The sequence below is a fragment of the Ornithodoros turicata genome, chromosome 9 (assembly GCF_037126465.1).
Source record: "Ornithodoros turicata isolate Travis chromosome 9, ASM3712646v1, whole genome shotgun sequence".
NCBI lineage: Eukaryota > Metazoa > Arthropoda > Arachnida > Ixodida > Argasidae > Ornithodoros > Ornithodoros turicata.
Window position 1 is genome coordinate 36785176 of NC_088209.1, and position 21351 is coordinate 36806526.

The following is a 21351-nucleotide window of genomic DNA, read 5'->3' on the forward strand; positions in this document are numbered from 1 at the left end:
TATATATGTGGCAAGGAAAGGAGTTAAAGTACACCCTTTTTTTAAGAGTGATGGTAAATGTCAAAGTCACTGAGCATGGCGGTGCAAAGTTATAAATTATAATGCGAAACGAACGAATCTCATATCCAAAACAGTTTCAACAGGTAGAGAAACGGGTTAGTTGGTAAGTCATATCCTTAAGTCATAAGTAAGTCATATATCAGTTCCTTCCACTCTGGTTCTTCCTCTCTGTCTCTCTGTGCTGCGTAAAACTTTAAAAGGTTAAGTTTCAACAGCCCTGCACTACACGCCCGTGCGCGGTCTGTGTAAGCGGGCGTTGCGTCGGGATTAAAACGTCAGTTGGAAGTGAGTGCGTCTTCTGTGCCGTGTTGTCCAGTCTCCGTTGTGCTCGCTTATCACGCATAAAAATTCGACAAGACAGAACGTAGAGCGAGATAAACATAAAACCGTCCCTTCCCAGAATCTGTGAAATGAAATTGGAGTTCAATTGCGAAAAAGAAAAATAGCATAATATGAACCATACGTGAGGATATATGCATCGGATTCACGTTGTAATCCAACGCCGAATCCGATCATGCCACCATCTGAGACGAAACACAGTTTAGAGCAGGCCAAAAGAATATGTTACGAGGGCGCGGCACTTTCTTTTCTTTTTTTTTTTTAATTTGCACAATTTATCAGCAAAGAAATGGACCACGTAGGAACTTTTATACGAAATTTTAGCGCACATTACGTTCTCTAACGCATAATTTACCTCGCTCCTTCTTTTCTCTTTTTTTTCTTTTTGCATTTCATTTCCATTGCAAACCTGGTACTTTATCCTGGTACACTTTGTACAGCGTTCGAGAGTGAAGTAATATAGGTGCTTTGTTTTGTGATGCATCCAACATGCTGCGCCGTATCTATATTTCCTATATAACCTCTTTCATTTCTATCACATCGCAGGTTATCAAGATGATGGCTGTGCTTGTAACCACGTTCGCCATGTGCTGGCTACCGTACCAATCTTACAACTTGCTCAGTGATCTGTATCCAGAAATCAACACGTGAGTAGGTTTCTATATGTCACCACTTTCGGGAACTCATCTCCAAATCCACATCGCTATTCTTCCACATTCCTCTGGCGTAATAACCTGCCACAAGCGATATCAGCAATTGGCCTCCGTTGCTCTAGTCTCCTCCATTAAACACGTGTGCCACATCATTATTTGACTGCCTGACCCCGACTTTGCTCAAGCAACCGGAGTTGCGTAAACCCAAGTCACATCCGCAGCAATTCAGACTCAATGTCAATACACGGGGGCCCTTGATTAAGCGGAAGGAATTACGGACTTCATTCGATCCACGACCGAGGCAGGTCATTTAGCGGACAATATACGATATATGATCGCAACTTCCCATATAAGTTCGCGGAGCAGTTAATGAAAAACAACGAAGATGTAGGAAGGGAGGACGCGCGACGCACAAAGGCATACATAACCCTAAATCCTGGGGGCGTCCTTTTGTGTAACGATCGGGTTGGAACGACCGTGAGAAACGCCCTCAAAATTGCAGTGATCACCGAAGAAGAGTACACTGAACAACTGAACTATAGGATCATTTGAATGTCAGCGTGAATGGACGTGTTTGCGGTATCTCCTGCCTTCAGGCGGATGCAGAAAGCGTCTTGAGCACACACTGCGCTCTGAGATGGCAAAGAGCTATTTGAAGGAAGCGACGCCCTCTTCCCTGTAACAATGGTAGCTGTCACGTCCCCCTTTATTTGGCCGCTTGGTGGCTGAGTTCATATGGGAAAGGAATGTCTGTTCCGGGCAAGTGTCCGTTCGGCCACGTCGCCCGTCTACTGTAAAAATGGTTAATTTCGCGGCCTTACTAATTGGCGAATTCTTGCGGGAGTGCATTTCGGGAATATTTCGCCGGACCTTAATTTCGCGAACTCGAGAGGAAGCGGACGGAAGCGGAAGTCGCGGGATCAGGGTGGTTCATGACACTGCCGACAGCAAACAACGAGAATTAGTCGGCCTCTATACATGCCAGCCTCTTCATGCCGGATGGCTTATAGTGGCTTACCGTGAGCTCCTTGAATCCCGTAACAATGACATACGTGCTGGTTTTGTGAAAGCAGGTATCTGCAATGCCAAGTGATACACTATGAGAAAAACTACTGATGTTGATGTGGCGTTTCAATTATAGAAATGTCTGACCAGAACAAAGTGTGAGAATAAAAGTCGATTTGTCTTGGTGGAGCTCATATCGTCGCGAATTCCAGTGCGCATACTTTTTCATCCCCACCACCTATATTTCGCGGAACCTTAATTTCGCAAAAAAAAAAAGAAAAAAGTTCGATCGCGAAATTCGCGAAAATTAAGTACTCGCGAAAATTTGTGCTTTTACAGTATTTACGCCAGACCGTTCTTCAGGTTCACACCGAACAAGAATTAAGCCGGCAGAAAAGGATAACGTGTTGTTGCAACCATTTTTTGGAAGGCACTTCCTAATAATTTCAACCGATTCCTCCACTGCGAACAGATCTAATTATTTGATTAATGATTCGCCACGAAAACGGCAAAATGTTTGCGTTCATTATCAATGCCGCCAGCATTGGTACACAGCTGTCTTGGGAAGAAACTCATCTACAACTATATACACGGTGTTTATTTTTATTCGTTACGGAATTTTTATTAAAAACTAGCAGAACATGATGCGGTCGAGCTCTAAGGCCAGGCTGACATCCCCTCGAAGAAAGTATACAACTACACAAGATGACTAATTACCTAAAACTCATTTATTAACTCTTTAATTAGAAGATTTCGAGCAAAAGCGGGAGATCAGAATGAGAGACCATCCTAGTTGAAAGCCATTCCACGTTTTAAAAGTCCTGAAACTGAAACTGCGGAGACCTGGAACGCGGGGGTACAGCCCTCGTTTCGCATCAGAGGGCCACGTGATTTGGAGCGATGGAGATGATTGGAGTAGGAGCCGACCTGCGGGCCAGATAAACCGCTTTCCCGCCCAGATAAGCCTCCATCAACGAAGGTGATGTGCTTCTCAGGCGCGCTTTTTCAGTTTCGACTCATTTGCACATCAAAATTCGGGGATGGATATCTTAACGCAGGTGCCTGTTTCAGGATGTTTCTAAAACGTGGAATGGCTTTCAACTAGGATGGTCTCTCATTCTGATCTCCCGCTTTTGCCCGAAATCCCCTAATTAAAGAGTTAATTAATGAAGTTTAGGTAATTAGTCATCTTGTAGTTGCATACTCTCTTCGACGGGATGGCAGCGTGGCCGCAGAACCCAACTGCAAAAACGGCATCAATTTTTTTCTCTGCTAGATTTTTTAAATAAAAATTCTGTAACGAATAAAAATAAACGCCCTGTGTATAATTGACGTAGACAACGAGAGTTAGCCGAGACAGACCACAATTAAGGACGATCGACACAGACACGTAAGCCTCAAACGCCCAGAAATTAACGAATTCACACAACTCAGGGAAAAGAGGAGACCAGAAGACCCAGGTTCGATTCCTGGCGTTAGCAGCTCTTTTTCCCAGAGTTGTTTGAATTCGTATATATATAATCCCTTGATGAGCAATTGACCAGTAACTGTAAGTAATCATACTTCCTCAGATAGCAACTTTCACGATGAGAACCAACCAGTAGGCGACAAGTTGAGTGTTAGAGAGTGCGGCGCTCGGTCTTTGCGGTTAGCCCTTTCCTCTCTTGTAGCGCTTTTAACCATATCGATGATGTACCAAGAGGCCTAAAAGGCAGTTTTAAGTGACAAGTAGAGGTTAGGGATTCACACGAAAAGCTGTCTATAGTTACAGTTGCTTTGGAAAGCCCTCTTTACCTAAGAGCCCAGTCGCATCTTCGTTCACCATCATCACCATTAATTTATCTGTTTGTTGTTGTTGTTCGTTCACCACATGTCGCTGACTGGTATTCACCATAAAAGTTGCTCTCGTACTGAAAGTTGCTCGTAAATGCCTTGTCGTATGGCACACAGCTATGTCCGTTTCACACTATATACAGAAGCGTGTTTTGTAAAACACACTTCTAAATAATGTATTGAAATTCTAAATTGTTTTGTAATATTAAATAGTGCAGTGCAGGAGTGTCTGTTCGATTGAAAACACTGTTTCAGATGGGTGTTTGCGAAACACCTTTATCAAGACAATTTTATTACACCTTTCAAATGAACCTGCGGAATAAAAAAAAACGGCATTTGTTTACAGAACTCTCCTTCTACACATCGAAAGGTGTTAGAGCATTTCACTGTGCACAGTACGTCTTGAAATTTGTACAGGGAGATTTCGGTCGATTGCTGCTGACTATCGGTGCACATCCCGACGATGCTGTTGTTACAGCCACCGCAAACGTCTTGGCAACCAGGTGCGAATTTTATTTCTGCAATCTAGACACAATACCCAGGAAAATTAACTGAAGCCAGCGCACTTTCATTGTCTCCAGGCATTGTTTCATTCGTAGATACACAGGAAGGCCGCGCTCGAATGCTTTGTGAAGGACCTTTTACCTTGCTCCACATCACAAAACAAGAGAGAGACACTCTACATGACTCTCAGACTTCCAAGCGAAGAATCCGTTCCAAGCGAAGTACACCGGTTATCTCGCGAACATCAAAAATCTACATGTATGATAAAATATGTAGGTAACGTAAAAGACGGGGGATTGATTTACGATTACACGCAATCGCCCAACACCGTTTGTTATTCGATACTTTTCGTTTCGCCAGTAATTTTTGTCACCACGAGCCGGCACCAGACCAGCCCGTTACTCAAAAAAAGTAATTGATTACCGTTACTCTTCTAGCTAAAGTAATTGATTACCGTTACAAATTACTCGACTCAAAATTTAATTGAGTAACGAGTATAAAAGTAACGCGTTAGTCGGGCCGTTACTTTGAATTCATGCAAAAATTTCCGCCCCGACGTGCTTCGAAAAAAAAAAAATGAAGATCCGAACTCCCAAGTGACTGGGGCAGCTAAAATAGCGCGAAAGACCCGCGCGTAAGGAGTAGCAATAATAGTTTTCCGCTTACAACAGTTGAATAGCCCAACAAAGACACAGGAAATTTGTCACAGAGCATTGTTATTTTGAGTCAGACTCTGCTTCAAAAGCAATTGATTACTCAAAATTGTAATCCAACTACTTGAAAAATTACTTGTTCAAAAATGTAACTGATTACTCGAAAAATTATTCTAAAAGTAATTGATTACAAGTAACGCAATTACTTGTAACGCGTTACGTACAAGTCCGGCCGGAACCCCCAAAATCCACAGCTTCCGCGCCCGCAAGACACGAAAAACGAGCAGAGCAATATTTTAACGCACTTGTACGGGGTCTGAAAAGTGTCAAATTTATTTCTCCACCAGAAAACGGCTCAACGAGCTCAGACCCGGCAGCGCGGAGAACTTCCATTAAAGTTTGTGACTCTGCCTAACGAGCCGCGGCGCTCTCAAGAAATGCCAGCAAGAATTTTTCGTCGACGAAATTGCGACGCCACCAACCGACTAACCAACGAACCAACCCTAATTACCCAGCACGTGTGCCCCACTGTTTACTCTTGGGCAAAACACAGCGCAAAGCCTTTTCAGCTGGCACGACCGGCCAAGCTTTAAAACAGTCGTATCATATTCGCCATGGCAAACAAAAAGGGACTGGGACTTAAAATTTGTATTATTTATTTGCTCTCACGTGTCTAGATAATTCAGCTTCACGCTATAAGCTTCTTGTAGCTTTCTATTTTCCGTTGCAGCAGAGTTTAGTTTAAAATAAGTATTTAAAGAGATTGAAACATTTATTTTACTGAAAAACAAGCTTTCCGTCCGAAAATCTCACCTGATCAAGGACGGACTCCGTTCGAAAGCTTGTTTTTCAGTAAAATAATTGTTTCAATCTCTTTAAATACTTATTTTATTCACTCGCGAGTGCTATAGTTCTCCCATTTTTGCCTGTTAGTTTCCAGTGTTTAGTTTACTTTGATTGTAAAAAAAAAAGTAAAGAAAGATAAGATATTTGTCAGTTTGCACTCTTTGTACCGACCCAAGTAGCCCAATGTACTGAAGCCAAGCTTTAAAACAGTCGTATCATATTCGTCATGGCAAACAAAAAGGGACTGGGGCTTAAAATTTGCATTATTTATTTGCTCTCAAGTGTCATAGATAATTATGCTTGACGCTAAGCTTCTTGTAGCTTTATCTTTTAGCTTGTACAGTGTTTAGTTAGGAGAGAGGACAGCAGGAAGGAGTGGGGGAGAGAGGGGTTAGTATGCGCCCTGACATTCAGTGCACCCTGCTTGTTGAGAAGTCGCACAGATGAGCGTGCTTTAGCATATGCTTCGGGAGAGACGTGCACAAAATACAGCTGCGCTGACGTATTCAAAAGCCTGAGGTTTCCAACGAGCGTAAAAGGCCAAAGAGGTATAGGTGATCAAATCGCCTAACGAAATATTTTTTTAATGAAAGGGCTCGTAACTGTAGTACTTCGCCAACGAGCAGAAACGTTTGGTACTGTAGAATCAGAATATAGACCAATCAGAGACGACACACACACATCTGGTTGGCTCGTGCGGCGGCTTCGCTTCCTTAACGTTGCTGTCGTTGTTTTATTTATTTATTTATTTCAACTGCGACCATTCAATTCGATTCCGTGTTAGCGACAGTTCGGTCCAATCAGAGACATGTCATGTACACAATTCGGAGTGGATCGTAAGCTGAATCCCCCTACACTTGCGCAGCTACATGCTGCACGTGTCGCGCGGTAGAGGACTTCAGAAAATCCCAGACATGAAGGACTGTTCTTCGTTTTCCCTGACAGTAATCCCCCAGGATGCAACGCGTGCGCGAGGAGCACCGGGATTTATTGAAACCGTCTCACTACAAACATGGACTGCGAATGACATCGACCACCTGGAATCATTTACCGTGCGCCGGGAAATATCCCAGACACGGTGCTGGAAGCAATGTTTACAGCACCTTCATGTGATGGGTTTTAAGATTAATCCTACAGGATGAGCGGTGGCAGGCGGGCTGAATACAGACTCGTAACGAAGAAAGAAAACGAAACTCTCGAAACCAGCCGGGCACGTGTTGGTATACGCCAGTGCATGTCTCAATATACTCCAATTTAAAACTGATTTTTTTTAAAGCGGTGATGTGCATGAGGGAAAATGTCGCTGTAGGAGCCCGTCGCTGTAGGAGCTGTCGCTGTAGGAGGAGTAAGTCCGACTGATATTCTGAGGATATCCATCGAACGTACGAATTCGTTAAATCAAATCAAATCAAATCAAAATATTTTTATTTTGAGCTTTAGGTACACATGATAGGTGTGGGATAGATGATTGTTCGTACATCCAGAGGACATTCTGTGTTGTCGGGGAAGCGGCACAATAGTAGCGTAGTCAACGCGCGTTAACAGATGTACAGTTAACAAATGGAACATATAAAGGCCAACAACAAACGCGGGATGACGATGTTGTGCGGTGTTTCGCACACAGAGACCAAACCTCGCTCAGAGCCTAGACTTAATGGATAACACTGAACTTTCAAATTTCCCATTTTGCTTTTTTCTTTCACGCATGGCGCAGCTTGCATACTTTGCAACCTGTTTTTCGTTGTTGGAGTCCATTGCGCAGTTCGAGCCCGTCGTTTTATCCTACAGTAGATGCCTTCCGCCATTCACGTTGCTCGTTCTATGCAGCTGGTCCATTTGGCTTGGTCGAAGGTAAAATTGAGGGTGCGCAGCTAAAAGATTGCCGGCTACTCTAGAACTCCTAATTGGAAGTGGAAAGAAATTGCTGCTCTTGTTAGTGCATCAAGCAGCACTGCATAATTCATTATAGCATACTACAATAAATCACTGCCTCATTAGGTAGAACAGGTATTATTATTTCCAGCTGCAACTGTCCAAATTAGTAGTTAGGCGTCGTAATGTTTCTTAGAACAAAGCTAGTGGAATGACCACCGTTACAGACCACCGTCCTTGAAGCGCCATCTACATGTTCACAAATGAACCATGACCAGGTTTTCTTATATGATGACTCTTCTAGGGCTGATGAATGGGAAGGGAAAACAAACCTGATCTGTAGATACGTCCGTAGTTGGTATAGCCCTCCTCTCCGACAGTAAATAAGCAAGATTTAACGCCTTAAAGCTGGTTATCCAGACTATAACTACTTAGCAAGAATTAACGCGAATTCGCAGTGGAAACGACCGGTTAAGATTCCAGCGCCGCCGAAATCGGCGCTGGATTCCAACACTCCCTTTCTCCCAGCCTAGCAGCTGCCTTGTAACCGCCCTCAAGTGGTCACTTTCCGCAACACATTCACCTTCACCTACTCTGAGCAGGCAGACATCACCTCAGCTTTTCCAGAACGTCAACCCCCCTCACCTTCACTTGATTACCATCATAAGTAAGGATCTGTGTCCCCTCGTCTCGTCTCTCCACAAGCAAATCCAATTAATGACGAAGTCAATTAATTATACGCGGAGGTCATGTCGTTGGTCCACCAGATATATTTCACTTAGCGTCGGCACTGCGTCCTTCCCCTGTCATTTGCTTCCCCGCGAGGCAGCGACAGGGTCGGAGCTTTGAAATTACTCTTCACCGTTTACTCATAGCTCAGAGTTCGTGCTATTGTTATTACTTTTGTTATTATTATGCTGTTAATGTTTCGAACGGTGCTCAGCCCGAGTGATGCGTGTGCTTTTACATGCAGGTTTTCCCAACTATAAACGGAATGCTATCAGCGAATGAGGTAAACTGAATGTTCTTAGGAGTCGTAGTATCCTCGTCGCGCATAGCACGTGATCATGCGCGAGATCATGAGATTACAGGGCCTTGTCACGTGTCTTTTTCGCAAATTCACACAAACTGTATACCTTGTTGAAAACACCTAGGTCGGGGGTTTCTCGTACGCACCCTGCAGTTTTGCAATGTACACCTCCGCCCCTATATACTAATAGCATTTTAAGATATCTAATTAACCTTAACTGATTGGATTAACTATATATTGGATCTGATTAACTAATTAGACACAATGAAAAATACTCGCAGCTGTACTCCTACTACCACGCTCCTCCTTCTTCAGGAGGAGCTTCCTCCGAAACGTCGATTATCTGCGCTTTTGTAACGTTTTAAATCTAAGAGCTAAATATTTATGTTCATTATTGCATTAAACTACTAACTGTTTTACTGCCTTTCATGAAACTTCCGTCTCTGGCTCACTTATTGATTATTTTATATTCTAGAGGACGATGGTCTTGTGGACGTTGGCCACCGGTCGCTACAATATTAACTCCCGGCTTTCAGATACTTTAAACTTGCATTATATGTACATATATACATACGCGTGGTACGCCATGTGGACCAATATGAATGCATGTTAAATATATTCTCATCAGAAATGTATCAAGCTAGTCTTACTGGTGGGCCCATGCCAAATGATCCAGAAATGCTGCTCGATCTCCCTCGAGAGTTTTATGTGAACTTTTTTTGGTGATTCCCTATGACTGGGAAAGGAACAAAACATTTCTCTTTTGTAACGAAATTGAACTTTATGGGATGCAGAGCCTCTCAAAGATGCAGTGCTCTGAGAAAATCGATGTCGGTTTGAGCAGAGATTACGACCACGGTAAAGCAGAGAGCATGTTAGAAAGCGTCTTATTTGATAAGGGATAATCCATTTTACCGTATTTCAGCAATTTTCACCATCGCGCTCAACGGGTTCGACGCTTGTGGCATGCACGAACTTTGCAAAGTTTGTGTAAGCTTACGATTTGTTTTTGCAATGTAAAATTCTGGAATTTTTTCCTAAGAAATTTTCGGTGAATATCGATCCTAGTTTGCACCAAAAAAATTCAGTCCCGCAGGTGCACTGTAAGTCGTCGTGAAAAATCAGGGAATTTGTGAAGATTCGACAACAATAATAAAAACGACTATTTTTAAGATGAGGAATGAAAAAAAAATTCACAAAATGCGCATGGTTAACAGAAAAATTCGGTGTGAGGAGGTCGGAATAGAAGCACCATCAAGATCTCATTCGATACACCATCTTCTTTGCAAGACGTAGCAAAAAATAAAATCCCGGAGGTACTTTTTACTTACTAACTCACTTTATTTTTTTATTTTATTTTTTTTAAGTTCAAGGTAACTTCGCAAACGTGTATGCGCGCCGCCGTGCATATAGTAGCGAAGAGACAACGGGAGCAGAGAAGACACGAAACACTCGACGAAAATAAGGCACTACGCAGTCTCATTGTTGAACAGCGATTAAAGATTGCAAACACGTATTTCCCTCCTTCGAGACCCGACGGCTGCGCAGTGAGCGCTCGTCAATTTGGCCATCTTGTGCACTACGATGAAACTTTAAAACCAGAGACAACTGATGTTGTGATGTGTTGTGATAGAAAAAGAAGTAAAAAAAAGGGGGGATTTCAGTCGCGACAAAGTCAGACTGTCAAACCCCAGTCAGACCCCAAACCCTAAAGTCAAAGTCATACTCAAACCCCAGACCACTTAGCCGCAGTTAGTCGAAATAAATAAAAAGGAGAAGAAAACCCAGTAATTGGGGGGCCGGGAGAAAAACATCCCGAACTATACAGTGGAACACCTGTCACAAACAAGGGATCAGACAGTCTCACAAAATGTTCTGAGGCTCGAACAACATAGAAACTCTCTCTCTCTCTCTAGGACTCTCTCATGTTCCACAGTTGCCGCTTGCGTCAGTCCCGTCGCATGATTGTGTGTATGAGTGAGAAAAATGTAAGAGTGAAAGGGGGGAGGGGGAGTGAGAGAGAGTGGTCGATGTGTCCCTTCCGATGACGCGCCCTTGGAAGTCGCTGGGGAGCTGCGTTAGCTCAGCTCAATTGGTGGAGCCATGGACCGGTAATCCAGACTACGTGAGCTCAAGACCTACAGCTGGCTAACCTTTTCAGTGACTTCCATCTTTCATATTTAAAACCAGCTCGCGTTGCTGGTAATAGGGGTACTGGTAGTGATAGGGAGTCCATTCAGGCTTTATGGTGGCATATGGTTGCTTTCATCCGTCAGCCGACTCGTTGACGTGAGTAAAGTAATCACGACATGAACAGTGATCAAGTATATTACCTGCACCGAGCACAGCGGAAACAACAACGACTACACGAATGGCGATGGGATGACGTGCTTCACCGCAACAATTGCGGTACCATACCTGAGTGCGTGTGGAATAATATATGAGTGGGGTAATGATGAAAAAGATGAGGCAAACACACACACACACACACACATGACACACGCAAATGAGATATCAGACGCGCGGGTGTGTCGTAACTGATGGGGATAGAAATTCATCGGGTCGGCCACCGGAGATGCAGTGCTGTGAAGATCACATCACCGCGTTCATGGCAAAAGCTCTGAGGCCAGAGGAGTTCAAGCAGGCTAGCAGACGTCAAGAACAGAAAGAATGAGTGCAGGCATTGACGGTGCTGCACAGAGTTAGAACAGAGATCCAAGATTGCGGCACAAGCGGAGAATGCTTTTCACTCAGTAAGTTCCTGGGGTGGCCCATTCTTTCTTTCCCCCCCTTTTTTTTTTTCGATTGTGTGTGTTAACTAATTCCTGCATTAGAGATAGATTAGCATCGTTTTAGCAGCTCACTCCTCTTGTTAACACACACACACACACACATGAGAAGGCAACACTAACACTAACTAGTGTATTAGTGTGTATTAATATTAATAGTATTGTATTGTAGTAGTAGTGTGTAATTAACAATAATAGTATTAGTACTCGTAGTGTGCTCTATAGTATGAGTCGTCTAATAAATTTTCTCAAACAACACTAACACACACATGAAAAAAGCATGAAACAAAGAACGTCCCAGGAACCTACTGAGTAAAAGCGTACACGGCTTGTGTTCGGTGCACGTAGTGCTGGAGCACTGTTCATGTCGTGATTACTCAACTCATGTCAACGACTCGACTGACGGATGCCGGATAAAGCCTGAGTTGACACCCTATCTCCCCCTCCCCCCCTTGTCTTTCATTATCTGTCAGTTATCAGCACCGCAAATTGCCTAGAAGTTTGCTTCGTCGTGGTGCACAAGATGATTGATGAGCGCTCACTGCACAACCGTCGGGTATCGAAGAAGGGAAACACGTGCTTGCAATCGTTATTTGCTGTTCAATAATGCGACTGCTAACTGTTTTCATCATAATTCATCCTCGCATTTTAGCCGCTGTGAAGTGGGGCATGGTCCTGTGGCGACCACGGGGAAACATCTCATGTCATCATCACATCTTCTTTATTTTTTATTGTTGTTGTTGTTGTTCCATCTAGTGTTTTGTGACTTATCCGCTCCAGTTGTTCCTTCGCTATGATGCGCCGCAGCGCGCATACACGTTTGCGAAATTACGTTCAAGTTAAAAAAAAATATTATTTGAGTTTAACAAAAAGTACCTCCGAGATTTTTTTGCTACGTCTTGCTAAGAAGACGGCGCATTGAATGACACCTTGATCACGCTTTCATTCCGACCTCCTCACGTCGAATTTTTCGCTCAAAAATATGAATTTTGTCTTCTTAGTAGACATGGTAGATGATATTTCTGGAGATCCTATAATCGCTCGATAGGTTTAGCTAGGTCCTAGAACGAAGGTCCTAGAACGTTCAGTAGTACTTTATTAGTGTTCATTCTTCCCACCTCCACTATGACATTAACGCTTGATCGAACTAAACCAAAATGTGAAACACCTAGCTAGTGTCCAGGATAACCAGGACAGAGCACAAGACAAGTGCACCCGAATGCAGTAGCGGAATATTTGTGGCTTCTGAATGATCAAGTTTTTATCCCCCCCCCCCCCACACTTTACTGCAAACAACAACAACAACAACTAAATCATGACTATGGCCTGGGGTGATTCACCGCTTGAGAGCAGTACCCTACCCCATTACACGAGAAGCATGAGATGTGAAATATGAAAATGAAGTTATGTGCAAGTCCAACTCGAACTCCCGTCGTCTGGTTGCGCAACGCTATACGTCGCACAAAAGGAAGAAGCACATGAAAGAAGCGCCAATGGTCCTTGAGATGCAGGGGTGGACCCTACAGCGTCTGGAGCAAGCCGGTAGCCAAGAGGAACTCCAAGAACATCAGAAGTCCTCGACGGTGTTGGACATGGCTCTGACATGGGCCAAGAATTGCAGCCAGGTTGAACGTCTGTCGGCTAGCACCACTCAGCTGAGCACAGAGTTGCCGCCTCTCCGTTTCGTAGAGCTTACATTCTATTAGGACGTGCTCAATGTTCGCTTCAACGCCACATTTGGAGCATAGGCAGCTGTCACAGTATCCGATTCGGCACTTGAATTGGGGAGTGAAGGCAACGTTGAGACGAAGCCTGTGCAGGAGGGACGTGAAATAGCGTGGTAAACGGTCAGGAACTGAGAAGGACATAGTGGGATCCACAGAATACATGAGAGACCTGTCAGTGATGTCCCGACTCCACTGCTGGCGAGCTAGTGGCTGAATGAGCTCATTCAGAAGTGATCTCCTGTCTCCTCTTGATAACACCGTTGGTACAACAGCCGGAGACTGTTGGGCAGCCGTTGCCGCTCTGTCGGCTTCTTCGTTTCCGCTCAAACCACAGTGACCCGGGACCCACTGCAGGGATATATGATGACCGTGATCGCTTAGAAGCTGAACCTGATGGAGGATATCAGTGACAACTGGGGCGAGCGATCCACGTATTCCCATGTTGGCTATGCATTGAAGAGCAGCCTTTGAATCTGAGTAGATGACCCAGGCCCGCGGATCGTCACAGGGCGTCTTACGTAGAAACAACAGGATAGCATATAACTCAGCCGACGTTGATGATGTGCGGTGTGAGAGACGGTATCCATGTGACACACCGTCAGTTGGAATAACAAATGCAGACGATGAACATTCATGACTGGAGGATCCGTCAGTGAAAACTGCAGTGTGGTCAGAATAGCGATTGTGCATCATATCCGCTGCAAGCTGTTTCAGAACTGATGTAGGCACTTGGTTTCGTTTGACATTAAGACCAGGAATTGACAGTGCGATCGATGGTACTGGAAGCGACCACGGAGGCGTCGTGGGCACCAGTGATCTTGCAGAAAACGGGGGAACCTTAGGTTTCACTTCCATGAAACAGTTGTATGCGTTACATTGCTTCCGGCGACAAACTTTTGCTATTAATGGATGGCGGCGGTGGTGTGCTCTGAGGCGCAAGTAATGGCGAATGGTCTCCCTCTGCCGTAAGACTTCAATGGGTATTTCGCGGGCTTCTGCTATCACCATCCGCGTTTCCGCGGCTCTCGGGACGCCAAGACATACCCTTAAGCTCCGTGCTAGAATACACCGCAGTCGATGTTCTTGCGTCTGTGAAATTCCGTGCAAGACTGGTAGGCTATATAGCAGAGTTCCTCGGACTAGGGCTTTGTGGATGGCCAGAAGAGACTTCTCATTCATTCCCCACTTCGGCCCAGCAAAGTGGCGAATGACGGAAATCCACCGGTGTGCCTTTGTGTCCAGGTGATCGATGTGTTTCTTCCAGGACAAGTTGGAGTCTAGGATGACACCCAGGAATCTATGGTGTGCTACCAGCCTAAGAGGCGTGTCGCCAAGGAAGAGCTGATACCGATGCATATGCTTCCGAGTAAAAGCCATGACTGCTGTTTTCTCAGTTGATATATCCATGCCTGCCTCCGTTAGGTACCGCAAGATGTTATCCAGGGAATGCTGAAGACGGCGTAGGATTGCAGGCCTCGATTTCCCAACAGTCCAAATGCAGACGTCATCAGCATAGATAGATATATTGACTTTAGGGGCGATACAGGACTTTAGGCCTGCCATTACAAGGTTGAAAAGGATAGGACTTAAAACGCTGCCTTGTGGTACGCCCTGAGTCAAGACAACTTTCGAAGTGACTCCTTCTTTTGTGCGAACAGAGAGTGTTCTATGGCGCAAAAAATCAGCCAGCCAGAAGAACATTCTGTCGGGAACGCCTGCTTGCAACAAAAGATGCAGAACGTTGGCATGACTGACGGTGTCGTAGGCTCTCTTGACGTCCAGGAACACTGCCATGACTATTTTCTTCTGGCTCCTCGCTTGCTCGACGGTGGTGACGAGATCGAGAACAGAGTCTATGGAGCTACGATTCCGACGGAAGCCTGCCATGTCTTCGGGGAAGGTACGATGACCCTCAAGCCACCACTCCAGTCTATGCAAGACCATTCGCTCCAAGACTTTACCAAGACAACTCGTCAGGCTAACTGGACGAAAGGATGACAGGTCAGATGGGTGCTTGCCAGGCTTTAACAGCGGGACTACTACGGCATCTTTCCAAGACTGCGGCACTTCACCGCTTCTCCATGATGTATTGAAGACATGGATCACACAGGAAACACAGCCGTCGCTAAGGTTTCGGATGGCTCGATAGGAGATTCCGTCTCCACCTGGCGTCGATTGTACTCGTGACAGGCACACCGCGGCTCTGAATTCACCCAATGTGAAGTCCATATCCATCTGTTCGTTCACCACTGGTTCTCTTCGTGAGATCGCCTCCTGTATCTCGGAAGTGGAAGCGCGGAATACGTCAGTGTTTGAAGCTTGCGAATTTGCGGATATAATCTTGCAGAAGTCCAGCGCAACAGAGTTCTCGGACCGCATGAGAGAAAGCGCTAGCACTCCCAAAGGATTTTTGGGCGGGAGGGTCTCTCTCAGACTCCGGGCCACGCTCCACACTCTGGCAGCGCGAGTAAAAGGCGACAGCGTTGCGCAGAATTGACGCCAGCGCTCTCTGTCAACATTCTTTAGTTCCTTCTGTACTACCCTGGCAGTATGCCGGGCTTCTATGATGTCTTGAAACAGCCCCGATCGTCTAGCCTTTCGTTCAGCTCTCCGCCTTTGCGCTCGTAGTTGTTCCACGCGAGGATTTGTTCCCATATGTCCTGTCGCGACCTTTACGGTTCGCGAACAGCATCGAAGAGAAGTAGTCAGCGTTTCGGTTAGCTGCTCTGCTGACATGTTCGGCTGCGCCAATTCTGAACAAGACGTTCGAAAGTCCTTCCAGTTAATTAACCTAACAAATTTGGTCCTGGGTTGGCCAGTATACCTGTCGCATGAAATGTAGATGGGCAAATGGTCACTTCCTTTCCCATCGACATCAGTCGACCACGAGAGACTCCTGGAAACATCTTTTGAGCAGATGGACACGTCCAGGACGTCAGTTGAGAAATCTCGACGCAGGAACGTTGGTGAACCATCATTGAGCAGACACAGGTCCATTTCGTCGATGACGTCAACCCATCTTATACCCCTCCTGTCTGTACGTGCACTTCCCCACCGTGGATGGTGGGCATTGATGTCCCCCACTACCAGGAACGGCGGTGGTAGCCCAAGAAATATGTCCCGTATGCTCTGCTGCGACAAGGTAATAGAGGGCGGGAGATACAAACTTACAACAGTAAGTACAATGTTGCCCAGTCGAACCTTGCATCTCACTTGGTCAGCGGAAGAAATATGCGGCTCCTGTAATTGGGCAGCCGTTAGGTCCTTCCGGACACAAAGCACAGTCCTTGATACGCCTTGGCTGCCAGATGTAAATACGTTGTACCCGCTGAGTCTAAAGTCGTCCTTAATGTACGCTTCGCTTATGGCAAGTATGGGAATGGGATATTTCAGAAGAAACAACTTAAGGTCGACTTTACTGCAGCTGTGCATTTCTCTAGTCCGTGCTAATCTTCCCGTCCAAACATCAATAGAACGTAATCTGTTGTACATATCTGCTTATTATTCTCTTTTTAGGTACCGGTACATCAATGTTATTTGGTTTTCCTGCCACTGGCTAGCCATGAGCAATTCGTGTTACAATCCATTCATCTACGCCATCTACAGTGTAAGTGTGTCAACTTTGCTGGTCGTAACCGTTGTCACGGGAACTTGTCTGAGTGTTCATATCGGATTTGCAAGCTGCAACGCTCACCTGTATGCTGTATCTAAGCTATACTGGGTGTTTCAGTTAAATCCCCGGGCTAAATAATTCGCAAACACGTGCACCAATCGACGAACTTTCTTTTTAACAAGTATCTGTCCGATACAAGCTGCGCACCGTGTGAATGAGGGGGGCTTATTATTTAAATAAAAATTCAAATGGGGTTCGTAAAATAAATAGTAACTTCTAAAGCAGGGCGCTGTCGGCATTAAAATGGGTACTACCCCTTTTGGGACCTTCAGTGGACACCTTTTAGAGAAAAATCTGCCACCGAAGCGGATCATTTGTTGCTCTAATTGGTTTCGGTTTACATGTTTTTGTTCGTGACTGGTCGCAGTGAAACGCAAGAGGACGCTCTTCCACAGCCTTATCCAGCAATGAATTGTATTCTTACACGAATGAATTACACCAACGAATTACGTCCTTTTGCGCTTCACCGCGACCGTACATGATGTAATGAAGCACATCTCCCAAAGTGCCGCAACACGTTTAAGTAGCCCCGGCGCGGCAGTAAACCCGTTTCAATTGCTCGTAAACATAAAGTCATCTATCACCCTGGCACCTCGAATATTACGAACCGGCGAGCACGACCTCAACGCGGTAGCGTTGACGGGTTAGTAGCCCATCTTCTATTCTCGACGTCTTTCTCGGCGGCCGCTTCCTCATTTTAAGGCCGAACCTTCGGGACGCTTCATTCCATTCTCCCGGGACACATTTGAGCAAACTACGTACAGACAACTTGACGGAAGGAAGCCAACTTTGATTACCCTCGAAGCGCGTGAGATGTGACCCCCCCAACTCTCCGTCTTCTTTTAACGCTTCAGAGAGCACGACGAGCAGCGAGCAGAGAAGAACACATTTTTGGGGCTGCGCCATCATCATAACCCCATCCTCCTCGTGATATCCTCGAAAGAAAAGTTTCGGGTTATTACGCAGGGGTGCAGCGGCGCTTTTCACATGACACCCGTCCTTTTCCTCAAAGGACGGGAACCTTCCGGCTTCCGCGACCTGATGATTGTGTCGTCGTCGCACAAACGACATCGTATAGTCCCCACTCAAGGTTGACACTGTTCGTCTGGTAAAGTCTTGTTGCCGAGAGAAATGTTTCGACAAATATACAACATCAACAAAAAATACATGACATTCGTGACAAAAAGAAAAAATAATACTAAACCTGAGAACGCAGAAAGAAAACACGGTGTGTTCTTTCTACGCTCCCTGGTCTTGGGGTTTTGACGTATGTTGTCTTGTTTGTTTTTGTATGTCTTTCGGATGGTTGATGCGGCTGACGCTTAAGAAATGAAAGGTATAATGAGGAATAACGAAATAATAAATAAGCGTAGAAAGATGGCCGTGGAGACAAAATGACTCCAAGAGCAAAGATACTGTCGAACATAAAAGCAGGATGCAAGCGGATAACCTGGAGATGATGATATTCCTTGAGATTGAGGGAAGAAACGCTCAGAGTATAGTCTGGGGTCACCCGGCTCCTGCCACATACATTTCTTTTAATTACTTTGGAAGCTAAAAATATAATGGCTTTCAACAAGGATTGTCTCCCGTTCCGCTCACTTTCGCTCGAAAGCCCCTAATTAAAAATTTAACGATTTCCAGGTAATTAGTCTTCTGTAGGAGGTACATATTCTCTTCGAGAGAATACCCTCCAGCTATAGCCGTATAACCCACCAACAAAAACGTCATTTCTGCTGCTCTCATAGCATTTTTTTTTTAAATGAAGGTCTCTAACGAATTTATCATAAAATAAAGTTGTTGTTGCTGTCGTTGCTGGTCAAGCACGCCCCTCGTCTATGCAGTGGGGGCAGAAGAGTCCCCAAAGCCGTCATAGTGTTAAAGGAACGTTTATCCAGTGCGAGGCGATGGGTGAAGAGAATAGTGGTACTACCCCGTTCCTGCCCTGACACCTTGATATGGCATAGGGCCCTCATGGGTAGAAAATGTAAATGTGCGTAGGCATAGAAGTCACAGTACGAGTTGCAGCTCTATACTAAAGAGTGTAAAGACCAGCGTGCCTTCGAAATTACGGGAATAAAAGCAACGCGCGACACGGTGAGACAAAGATATGTAAAAACTGCATTCGGGCAAGCTCATAAAGCAAGCGCGAGGTCGCAAGTTGGTGGCTCTCTCGTGTATTTCTTACAGAGAGTTTTTTCTTTCTTCTTCTTTTTACGACAGGGACCACTTATCCATTTGCAGGGATGGTATGAAGTTGTATACACATCTAGGCCCATGATTCCGTGCGTCGGGCTTGCTCTTTAATTAGCTGCGACAACCTTACCTACAAGGAACATTGTACGCACACCAGTCGATAATGCGGCAATAAAACTGATTGGTCAATAAAGTTGGCCTTAACGGCACAGAATACAGCGCAAGCGAATGAACATCTAAAACGACTAAAGCTGTATACCCTCCACAGGCAAGCACAACTGATTATGAGTATCCACGGTAAATCACGTTATTCAATTACGTGCAGAGGAAATGTACCCTCCACACGTAGCGGAATTAGCTTAAGACCTCCTTAGTTATTCCGTATATTTATTATGCAGTATCAAGCAGGCCATGGAACCATATTTGCGCGTATTATGATCACATTAGCTATGGAAATGCAGAAAAGGTGTGCGCGGCGATAAGACTTTTAGAAAACTTAGTGGCTTACTTGTTTCAGTGCGAAGCTCCATATTATTCTCGTAGGGTTTAGACGCTGTGCAGGTATTGATATAGTTGATATACCTTTACAGGAAAAGTTCAGCGCTGAATTCAAGTCGAGAGTAAGGTGTTTCCTGAAGAGAAGACTCGAAGACAGCGCATATTTCCCAACATCCATGGCCACACAGACCTCTCTGAGGATGCACCTGAGTAAAGAACGAGGATGAAGCTGTGGTGCCTACTTTTGTGTGTAAAATTGAAAGAGAACCTTACCTGACATACTGCGCAACTGATAGGTTCAATGTATTTATCAGCGTTTCTATATTGGTGTCCAACTTGCTGATAGGTTTCAATTCACGATGTCTACAATATTACATTATGCGAAAAGAAATATAAACTATTTCATTGATCTGTGTTATATGTGCCACATACGTATATAGTTCCGGATGCTGTGACTTCCTTGTTTTATTTTTGACGGAACAGTTGGTGATTGGAAGAAAAACCTCTCAGGTTGCGGTCAAGGCAAGCATCGTTATCATGAATGTCAGATGTTTAAACAATAAGGACCGCAGTCGCACATGTATATCAGTACGCAAATTATCCCTATATTAGCAACAAAATTTTTTAAAAAATTAAAAAAGTAATGCACCACAGACTGCTTCACTAGAGGACTAGTTCACCATCAGTTCAAGCGGTTATAAAAGCAAGAAAGGCGTCGTTTAAACAGATAGATGGCGTATCAGATGGCCATCACGATATGTGTAACTACTTAATTATGAGAAACAATTGTCATATTTGTCTTCCATCAAGGACTATTTCTCGAGGTCTTTGCTAGCAAGGCTAATTCGGCAACTAGCAGGGACATGTTCTCGTGTTGCACGCTACTGCACATATCTAACGTTACATAAGCTCTTGGTGGAAGGTGCTCCTCGTCCATTTACCATCGTTGCAAGTCTTACGCAAATAGTCGTCAAATTACTCAAACAATACTGCCGTATTTCCTGTCAGCACATTCAATTGTGATATATGACCCTCGGTGAATGAACCACCACGTCACCTCCCCATTATGTGCGCGCGCGCGTGTGTGTGTGTGTGTGTGTGTGTGTGTGTGTGTGTGTGTGTGTGATAAATGAGACTTGGAGTAGAATTTCCGTGAATGATTATCAGTGGGATAAACAGAAAGAACAGAGAAAAAGAGAGAAAACAAAGGGAAAGAGAGAAATAGAAAACCTAGTCTGAAAAACACTGTCGTGCACCGCGAATCCCTGCCCTTGGGTTGCTATGGCGTAATAACGCTTTGTTAAGAATCGCAAAAAGCTGCCATATTTTCGTTGATAACTATACACCCGGCTAAAGAGAACGTAATGGATTTATGTGCCGCTTGTTTCCACGTATATACGATGCTGCTGACCATTATTCTATAGCGGCAGTAGCAATCACGATTCCTGGTATCACGAGTAAGACTGCGTATTAATCCAATCTACTTCACTCGAGTTTCTGCTTTTCTTCTTCTTCTTTTTTTTAATGTTCGAAGTGCATGTAGAGAGTCAAGGCATGCGGTGGCGTTGGAACAGGCGCTAAAGACAACTGGGTCTGTTCATTCTCGAGGGCCATTACGAGAATTGGGAAACCAACAGTGGGAAGTAAAGACCGACCCCAAGTGAAATCCTGAC

The 21351-nt window shown here is 44.8% G+C and overlaps 1 protein-coding gene across 1 annotated transcript in view; it reads left to right on the forward strand.

Annotated features, from left to right (window-relative positions):
• Nucleotides 1-19905, forward strand: part of LOC135369474 (RYamide receptor-like) — a 34137-nt gene extending 14232 nt beyond the window's left edge. Inside the window, exons 2-4 of the mRNA XM_064603059.1 lie at nucleotides 946-1046; nucleotides 16828-16918; nucleotides 19771-19905. Of these exons, the coding sequence (XP_064459129.1) occupies nucleotides 946-1046; nucleotides 16828-16918; nucleotides 19771-19905 (327 nt within the window). The remainder of the gene's footprint in view (nucleotides 1-945; nucleotides 1047-16827; nucleotides 16919-19770) is intronic.
• Nucleotides 19906-21351: the final 1446 nt, after the last annotated feature.